Source organism: Pterocles gutturalis, unplaced genomic scaffold, assembly GCF_000699245.1.
Source record: "Pterocles gutturalis isolate BGI_N339 unplaced genomic scaffold, ASM69924v1 scaffold13852, whole genome shotgun sequence".
NCBI lineage: Eukaryota > Metazoa > Chordata > Aves > Pterocliformes > Pteroclidae > Pterocles > Pterocles gutturalis.
This window is the reverse complement of record NW_010112978.1, coordinates 1-10,149: the sequence shown is the minus strand read 5'-3', so window position 1 is coordinate 10,149 and position 10,149 is coordinate 1. Positions and strand designations below refer to the sequence as shown.

Here is a 10,149-nt window from a genome sequence, read left to right as displayed (position 1 = left end):
CGTGAGTCCTTATGCCATACCATTAAAAACTGAATAAACAAGGCACTTTCTGAAAGGGAAGTGGGATTGTGATCTTGCAGATAAACTCGGTGGTTGTGCTCTATTGATGGCACAGGCTTCCTCCGCGCTCTTCCCCCTCTCGCTGATTCCCTCCGCCCTCTTCCGCCTCTCGCTGACTGTACCTGGCAGCACTCTTGCCGCCTGCCTCTTTCCCACACTGGACCGAGCCTCAGAAGCAGTGCCACTTGTAGTGCCCGGGATTGGAGCAATTCCTCTGTATGCTGCTAACCGAAACAACAGGTATCCCGTTTGTTGAGTACCCAAAAGCATGAACGCGTTGGTGGGAGCTGGCAGTGCCCAGGAATCTCCGGTGTTGGTTTTCACGCATGGTTATGCATAACTTGGATGGGACAAGACAGCTGGATTGTGTGGTACCAAAAATTTTTCTTGGATTGTTTTCATTGCTGGATGTGACCTACCTTCAGTAATATAAAATAGTCTTTATCTTGGGAGAGATTGGCTTGATTTTTTTTTTTCTATAAACTTGTCTTGCCATGCTTCGCATTAAATGCTACACTTGATTGCTCTTACACTATTCACCTGCAATCTTTGACAGTTTATTTGAATATCAGTGCAGAGGGCACGTTCCTACAAGCAAATAAAGGGACTTGTTCTGAGAGTGAGGATTATGTACAAAAAAGCAGAAAGGCAACAGCATTTCAACTTGGGCACAGCCCTTGGTTTGCTATCTGGTGCTAAATTGCATCCCTTCCAAGAAAGCCCGTGCTTCCGTTTGAACGGAGTCCATTCGCTCCTCTTGCTTTCAATCCCTCTCAACGGAGTAAACTGATAATTCTGCCAAGTCAGTAAATCAAAGGTGTGGTCTGAGAATGAGAAAACCAAAACAAATCCTTGCATTTTACCTCTAGGACTAGAGTTCATTATAATCGTTACAAGCACATGATGCCTCCCAGAGGCTGCGTGGTCTCCTGGATGGAGTTGCTGTTGGATGCCAGCTGCGGTGATCGTAGAGAGGATCTTCTGCAGGGGAGAAGATGGCAGAGAACCTACTCTGGAGAGGATCCAAAAAGCTCACCAGAAATCTCTTGATTTCAGATGTACCTAACCACTGCAGTTACTCAACAGACCTCACAGCTGTTAATTTTTAGAAGAATTTTGGGTTCTATAAGTTAAGTAGTTTCAGCATTGACATTCCCGGTGATAGCTACCACATTATTTGCAGTTTTTGGACTGAGAATAGTATACAACTACTTAACTACACATTGCTATACTGGAATGATATTTTTTTAAAAAAGAAAAAAAATTCCAGTGTCATAAATACCTAGGAAATAATTTCTGGTTTGGATCTGAATTTAGTGTCTGAATTTCTGACAATGAAGTTGTTAATATTGTCTCATTCTTATCCGAATTAATCCAATTCAAGTGGGTGCTGTACCAATACAGTCAGTGCCATCCATGGCACACTCCCGTCTAGGCGGGTACTGACAGCCTGTCCAACAGGTAAGCTAGTATAGTATTTTTTTTTCTTTTTAAAAAACAGTATTTTAAACTTAAAGTGGGGGACCAAAGGCAGGGTGTGATGTCATGGACTGCAGAGGGCACTGTGGTTAGTTTGGTAAAGCCACTTAGAAATGTTCCTGAGGAAATAATTTTGGTATTTGCATTTAGATATTTTATCTTGAGTAACACATAAAGCCTCCAGCTATAGGTGCGGTAGCATGCCTGAGCTGACAGCTCCTCTGGAGCCTGGAGCCATACCCCTGCCCTGGGGGCTGCCAGGCGGGACGGGGCTCTGGGGGGCTGAGCCGAGCTCTGCCAGCACCACCCCAGCCTGCTGGGTGCCCCAGCATTTTGGTATTTGCATTTAGATATTTTATCTTGAGTAACACATAAAGCCTCCAGCTATAGGTGCGGTAGCATGCCTGAGCTGACAGCTCCTCTGGAGCCTGGAGCCATACCCCTGCCCTGGGGGCTGCCAGGCGGGACGGGGCTCTGGGGGGCTGAGCCGAGCTCTGCCAGCACCACCCCAGCCTGCTGGGTGCCCCAGCTCCCCTGGGTGCTGCCCGCCCCTGCCCGCACGCCCGGTCCCTCTCTTGTCTTCTCCCCTCTCTCCTTACTCCTGTGTCTCTGTCCTCCAGGCGTGTCACCCATAAACTGTGGGGCATTTGAGCATAGCCCCTTTCTTTTAAACCCCTTGTCACCATCAGGAGTGTGCTGAGGGAAACAGCAGTTGTTGCTGAAGCAACCACATCAAGGAGTCGATGCAGAGTGCAGACTGGTTTGTGATTCAAAGACATCTTTACAATGGCCGTCAGCCTCTTTTGTGGTTGGCTATAAGGAAATCCTACATTTTCTGAGCCCTAATTCAGTGTAAATAAGAGTAGTGAGATTGTCCTCACGTGTTTTGGGGTGGTCATTCTCAGCAGGACAGGGGGGATCGTTATTCCTCGAGCGTTCTGCTGGGATGTCCTGATACAGCTGCTGGATAGCGAGGGAGCAATGCTGGTAGAAGGAACACTGAAAACGGGCAGTGGCTCGGGTGAGGACAAGGAGTTGGCTGTATTCTTGCAATTAGTTTCTGTACCAAAGAATTAGTTGGCTGGGGCTCCCACCTGCGTAGGGCAGGGACATGTCCCCCGGGCTAGAGGAGCTCCTGCTCGTGCACTGCTCAGCCCTGGCTGGAGCCTTGGTCCGGAGAAGATGGTCCTATTGAAAAGTGGGAAACAGCGCCAGGGGTACTGGAGATGGGAGCAGAGAGAAGGAACTATCAGCAAATAGGGAAATGGTTTTTTCTGAAACTTTTTTTTCCAAACTTCATCTGTCACAAGGCAGGGAGATGATTTGGGTTTTAAAGAAAGCGATCTGTGTAAGACATGGATCTTTTAGTGTTTGCGGAGACGTTGAAATATGAAGGAGGTAAATATTTTTGTATGATGTGCGTGGAGTGATCATGTTATTTCTGCGTTACTGTATGGGCTCAGATCAGCTTCCTACCAATTGCTGTATGTGCTTGAGGAGACTGTACTTTTACACTGCGAAAAGAAAAAAACACAGTACTTGAATTGGAATTTTTAAAATTTTGTCCGTTTGAGTGACTTGGAAGCTGAATATGTTAATAAAAACCCTTAAACCTTTAGTTTAGGGACTGAGCCTCCAAACTCATTTGGACCAAAAAGCCTAAGAGCAAACGACTTCAGGGATGGATGGATGAGTGAAACTTCAACTGGAGCCCAAAGGTGTATAAAGGTGGGGAAAGGGTTGTGGAAGGAGCCAGTAAAAGACCAAATGCTAGCCAAGAGCAAGGATTCAGAAAGTAGATGAGTGTTTTCTGTTCTCTCAGGTGAAATAAAATTGGACAGAGCTGCCTTGTGTGATGCTCGTTTCCTTTTCCCTGGTGGCTCAGTCAAACACTAATTTTGCAGCACGATGTAAAAGCCACTTGGTGGTTGGCTACAAAGTTGAGTCGAGGGTTACACAGACTTGGTCCATAATCATTTTTTGGAGTATTTCTCCTGTAAGGTGCTGGCTTTGGAAAAACTGAAGTATCCTCCAAGACTTGAAACCTGTTGATTTTGGAATTTATTTATCATTTCATGGCTGTTGAAGATAGAAATAAAAACTTGAATATACATTCCAAAGAATTAAAATTCTTGTTTCACAGGAAAATTTTTGGTCGAAGCGGGACTCTCTGACCAGACACAGAGCTTTAGGGGATGCTCTAAAACCCTTCAAGCCCTGAGATAATATATTTTTAACTAGAGAGCAGCTAATGCACAAATTTAATCAGAAACCTGTGTTGGCTAAACGGTGTTTGCTTCTCTTCATTTTCTCTCAAATAAACCTTGCTTTAAAAATAAAACCTTTTAATTAATGTGCTGTCTTAAAATCTGTCCTCAATAATTAAAAAAACAGTTGTTTTGGAAACATTTTTTTTATTTTGATAGTGTTGCCATTGTCTTAAAAAAATGATGCCATAGGGTACAAAAGGGCCGAGATAGTTTGGGGTTTTGTTCTCAGTTACTCCAGCTGTGGCAGTCACAGTGACACAGGGCTGATGGGCGGTGGGTTTGCTTCATGCACTCCACGGTGGGTTTTGTCCAGGAGAGCGTCAGCTGCATTTCTGTCATGAGCCACATCGTGTGCGTGCAGAAATTCAACAGAAAACGTTCCGAATTGTGTGAAGCACATTGCCTCGATCTACCCACTGCTTCCGCATCACTCGAGATGTAAAACTTCAACTGGCCACAAGCTGGCAAGCTAGTATCTGGGAGACTGCAAATCCATTTTCACCTTTTATAAAAGCAAGTTTGTTTTAGCAAAAAAGCTTGAAAATCCCAGTGAAAAGCACACAGTTTATTCATTAGTTCTTAAAGTTAATTCTGTAACTGGTACCTCAGTACTCATAACAATTTTTAACTAAAGCTGAGGTTTTTTAGAGTGAAAAAGTAGTTAATGTGCCTTTGCTGCTGTTTCCTCCTCTTCATCCTGGCATGAACAATATAATCAATTCACCTCCTTCCACTTATTGCAGCTGGTGGTTTGGTGGTTTTCTCTGAAGGGTGTGCTTTGATCAGGCTCAGTATCGATGTATATCCAAAGGTCTTTCATCCCAGCAACAGAAAGAACAACACTACCCTGAAATAAGTCTCTCTAGGTACTTGATTCCTATCATCTCAGAAGTCCAGTTAGAAGACACATCGTAGCTAATTTCTGTCCCTTTCCTGGTAGCCCAAGTGGCACACGTAGCAAAGAGCGGAGATGTGTGGTGTTTAATGAGAGAGTCTGAAGTTTGGGGGGGGAGGAAATATATGATTGTTTTTTACTTTGTTTCTCCTGGAGGCTTTTCTTATTTTTAGATTACACATGTTCTATGAAGGAGTAGCAGTATTTTCAGCCTTACTAAAGGGACTGGATTCTGGGCTACTGAGTACTGGGACTGCTGGCTACTCTTTTGCCATATTGTGCAGAGCGTGTTTCTCTACTCAGATCCTAGGGAACTGGAAATTATCTTTTCCCTTAAATGCCACAGTGGCAGAGCAGAAGAAAAGTCCAATGGCTCGGGAGCTGCTCAGTGCAAGTGACCAGGAGTTAGTTCTGTGCTGTGTTATCTTCTGCCCGCACAAGTGTGAGCAAGTACCTTTTCTTACGGGATATATTCTGACAATAAATACCCTAAAAACTGTAGAGGACTCAAATACCTCCAGAAGGAGGAGCTTCACAAATAGCTAAATAAAGAGGTCTGTCTTTATCACCGTGGGCTAAACTAGATCTGTCTGCCTCTTACCATTTTTTCTTTTTTTTTTTTTTTTTTGAGATGTCTTACAGTAGTGCAGTGGAATGGGTTTGTGACCATCCAGCTCACTCCAAGACACCAGCAGCCACTGTCTGCCAGCACTTTCCAATTGCTATTCCAGTACTTATCAGATCCACCCACCTGATAATGCTGTACATCCCCCTTCAGCATCTTAATCAATCCCAGGTTCTTCTAACTCTGCATAGAAAAAGCCTCTTTTTGCTCTTACCAAAGCAATTCCGTGTAATATTCAAGCCACAACTGTTTGAGGAGTTGTTTCAGCATGGTTTATCATAAGCAGCTGTGTTTATATTAAAACTAGATGGAATTTTCAGATTTCTACACCTCTTGTTTCCACATGAAAAGATCTAGATGATTCTGTGTATCGCATACACAATGCAACAGAGTTTTTCCACTCAAATAAGAGAACTAATAGAGAAAAAGTATTTCCTATGTAACTGTCCTTTCAACAGGGAACTTTTTTCACGTTTGTCTTGTATATTCAGAGGCAAGGACAGGGAGCTGTGGTGGAACCATTCTGTAGCTGCTGGTCTGTTGTGACCGATGAGTTCTGATTTGTGGCAATCACTTTTTGAACATTGATGTTTCTTGATATACCTCTTCAGATAACATTTTGTGGAGTATTTGAAAAGGAGATAATTCACTTAGATTTAATAAAATGCACAGGCATGAAGTCACCATCAGAAAATAGAGGAAAATCATCTTCTCCGTGGGTTTGGAAATATAGCAGTCTGCGGTATTGGGACATGGTCTTAAGTCACATTTCACAAGATGTAGTACTTTGAATCCATTGTACAATTTATAAAACAGAACAAGAAAATATATTACAAATCCTGTTTTTAAAATAAGGCTGATAAGGTAAGTGCACAGCAATCCATCATCTATCTCTCCTGAACTTACATGAAGTTTCTGGTTGTGGTGTTCCTCTCTGTTCTCTCTGTAAGCAACATGAAAAACAACCAAGAGTGAAGGGGTAGAGACCATGATTAACTGCAAAGCCCAAAGTCTGATGTGGGAGACAGGAAAAAAATGGTCCAAGCAGACATTTTCACAAGCAGGCTGCTTGATATTACATTCCAATTCATCGTGTTCCTATTTCCAGATGTTTTCTGCAGCCACAAGGTAAACCAGTAAGCGGAATATGAACACAATTGCTACCCAAATTCTTCCGATTCCCGTTGAATATTTATTCACTCCACTCAGCAGATCACATAGGAATCCCCAGCTCATTTTTCCCCACCTCCAAGGTCTGCACGGATCTTTGAGGATACCAAGCTCCTTTATTTTATAAAAGCAAAAAAATAGATGTATTCCTAGGACACAGAATGTCTGGCAGACATGAGGAGGGAAATCTGAGAAGCTTCCAGTCCTGTGTGTTCTATCTTTTAATGTCCTCATCCCATCTAATGCTCCTGCAAGCTCTGCCTAGCAGGAGGGAGAATGTCCCCCTCTGTGGCTGCAGTGGCACATGCAAACCCCGCTGCCAGCTGCCGTCGCTGCAGTTAGTACTGATGTACGAGCAAGTTCATCAGCTGGCAAGCCTGAGTATGAGCAATCATCAGGGCACAGCATCACAAAGCTCAACACAGATGGAAAGCTCAGTACTCCTTTTGCTGTCCCTTGATTCCGCAGCCCGTCGTGACCTCTGCCTGTGGCCAGACTCCTGCTGGCAAACAAGGTTATCTGCCTGTTTGGGTATTCCTGTGTTGCTGCCATGAGAGTTGGTGACAGTGGGACAGCTGCAGAAATGAGGGTGTTGCTGATTTACACTGGGAAGGATGTTGAAAAAAGATGTTCTCACAAAGGATGGTTACCAAGCTACTCCTTATGCTGCAAGTAAAAAAGAATAATGGGGGAATATCAGTTGGCTTATATCCTAACAGACATATGCTTGAATGCTTTTAAACATGTTTGGCAGGGTGGTGACTTTGTCATTAAAGAGCTATTTCTGTGCTCCATGTCTGCAATTAGAGCACAAGCAGAGGTTTAAATCAAGCTCTTCAAGACAGCAGCACTAGGGCTTTAATGCTTTCTAGAGAAGTAATACCCAGTCACTGCAGCAGTCTCAAAGGAGCCGAATAGCAAAGCGTGAAAATGCTGCTGTGTAATAAAGCACAGGCAAGGAAACGAAACATTCACGTGAGAGAGCATGAATATTGACTTGTATGAACGCATCTTGTGCAAGAGCTGTCCTCTGGAGATTTGAAGGAAAACCTCAAAAGACCTTTCCTAGGATTTTAAGACGTGCACGAGCACTACAGAAGGGAAGACTGAACTTTGTTATTCCGTGGAAAACAAGCACAGCTGTGAGTGGACTTTTGCTAATGGCCGTAAGAACTGCACCATCCATTTCTAACATAATGTCACCTATGGAGTTAGCCCAGCTCTGAGCCTCCAGCTGAACAAGTCAGGACAAAATTAAAGATATGCTGGGTCACCAGCCAGGCACAAAAATCAGTGGGAACTGGTGGAAATCAGGCCACCTTTGAGGTCTCTTACAGATTAAGAAATGTCCTTTGAGGTCTCTATTCCCAGAGCTGAGCTGCTACTTCCTTGTACCTTTTTTTGCCAATCACACATTGAGAAGGATGTGAAGAGGAAAGGAAAGCCATGCGCAAAGAAAACGGGGATTAAGGATTTGACTAAAATCTCCAGCAGATCCTGAGCAACAGGCAAATTCTAGCCAGCCAGAAGATCAGATGGATGAAATTCCTGCAAAGCTATTTTGAAAGACGGCAACGCATTCTGGTACCTAGATGCCTGGCCGTGAGGCAGCAGGGATTTCACAGAACTAAAGACAGTTCCTGACCTATGTGCTCTGTTCATGAGAAACTGAAATTTATTAAAAGACTGCAGGGCAGGTCTTGTGGTCAGTGGTGTGCTGCAGCCAGAAGTCTGCAGAGCTTTTCCACTTGCAGCCTTCACTTGATGTTAAGAAGTGGTTGTACAAGACAACATTCAGCCGTGAGCCTAAAGGGCCACAGAGCCTGTTTCATGGCATCGTTTGGGTTGTAACCAGCAGAGCTCCTCTGTTACAAGGAGCTGCAAATGTACCTTTAGGTACATTGTGTAAAGTGTTTGAATAATGCTATTGTTGTTGAGTACATTAATCAAATAATCACTTCTGTCATTCAGTGAGGTCTGCAGAAGGCTGGTCAATGCGCATTGGCCATTGAAAAGCATAGTGCTCAGAGAATTAGTTCACCTAGATTTCAATCATCTCTGCTAATTTAATTACTTTAAAAGCAGAAAAGGTATCTTTGTGGAGAGGAAAATGTGAAAAAAAGTAAGAAAATGCAAGAACAAACTGACTAAGTAGAGAGGAACTGGGGAAAACATCTAAAGTGCTAGGGGCACAAAAAGGCAGCTCAGAGCTTGGAGAGCAGGCAAATCACAGGAAGAAGGCACAGTATTATGGGAAATGGAGAAGGAACAGTAAACAACAGCAGAAAGAACATGAGCCTGGGAATGGTGGATCTATAAATTCTGTATAAGCAAGCTGAGAGTACCTCACAGGCTGAGAGACCGAAAAACAATTTCTTTTTCTGATATAAACATTACTAATGGGAGTATTTTGCTGCACCTACAACTCACCTTTTTTTTTTTTTTTTTTACAGGAAGAAAGAGAACATAGTCACAAAAATGATAAAGCAGAGGGCAGAATTAGAAAAATCAGAGAGGAGGGTATAGGATCACAAAAAAGCAGAGCTAGTAATGATCTTGAGAGTTCATCTTCTCAATTTTTTTTTTTACAATTTAATCAGAACATTATCACAGTGCTTTTTTTTTAAACACCAAGGATCATCTCAGTGTTATGACGAAAAGAAAAAAAAAGCGTTGTCACAGTGGTTTCCATAGATGACCAAACAAATAATGAAGCTTAACTTCAAATGTTCATTTAGTAACTACATTTTCCCCTTATTTTCTTTGCTTGCTGACATAAGGAAGTGTGCATCCATTTTATGGTCGCTGAGTCTGTTTCATGTTCTACCCACTGCTTCCTTATTGACCGCCAGAGGTGTAAGGTCCACAGGCTGAGAAACACTGATTTGCTTCATTCTCTCCCCTAAGGAGGCTTCATTGTGCATATACTGTTCCTGACAGTTCAGTCTGCTCTTAAATTGAAGGAAGCTCCACTAGCCCCGCCCCAGCATGGTGCATCTATTCCAGTGCTCTGCTACAGAAGAAGAGGGAGCAGGAAACCTCCTGGGAGCACCAAGGTACAGCAGAACTCCATCCAAAGTCACCCCACAAGCTGTGTGTGCACCAGCTATCCAAACTTGCACATCTGCCGTGAGCTGAAAAACTATCGCGACAAGTCACGAACCTTGCAATGCCTTTTTTTCTTGTTCAGCAGCGAGAGTGACAATGTAAGGTGATCTCCAGGTCTTTATTAAAGAGACAACAAGAGAAAACATAAAAATCAACCTTGCCAAGTTCTTATCATAAAATAAGTAAAGCTGTAACCACGAACCTTGCAATGCCTTTTTTTCTTGTTCAGCAGCGAGAGTGACAATGTAAGGTGATCTCCAGGTCTTTATTAAAGAGACAACAAGAGAAAACATAAAAATCAACCTTGCCAAGTTCAGACAACTCATTTCTTATCATAAAATAAGTACAGCTGTAACATTAACATAGTATTGATATTGATTGTTTTTTAAGACTCTTCAGAAACAAGCCAAGTGAGGCTTGATGACCCATGAGCAAACACAGCCCTCCTGGTCTGTGTGCTGGCCAAGTTGTTCACTTCCACCACGACCACTGCTAGTGGTAGCGGTATGAGGAAAATACAGGCTGGGTGGAGAATAGATAGA

The 10,149-nt window shown here is 43.2% G+C and overlaps 1 protein-coding gene across 1 annotated transcript; it reads right to left on the bottom strand.

Annotated features, from left to right (window-relative positions):
• Positions 1 to 5,730: 5,730 nt before the first annotated feature.
• Positions 5,731 to 6,565, bottom strand: GJB7 (gap junction protein, beta 7, 25kDa). Its single transcript, XM_010074281.1, is given in 2 exon segments — positions 5,731 to 5,974; positions 5,976 to 6,565. Coding segments are annotated over 2 exon segments (834 nt in total).
• Between the last annotated feature and the right edge of the window lie 3,584 nt (positions 6,566 to 10,149).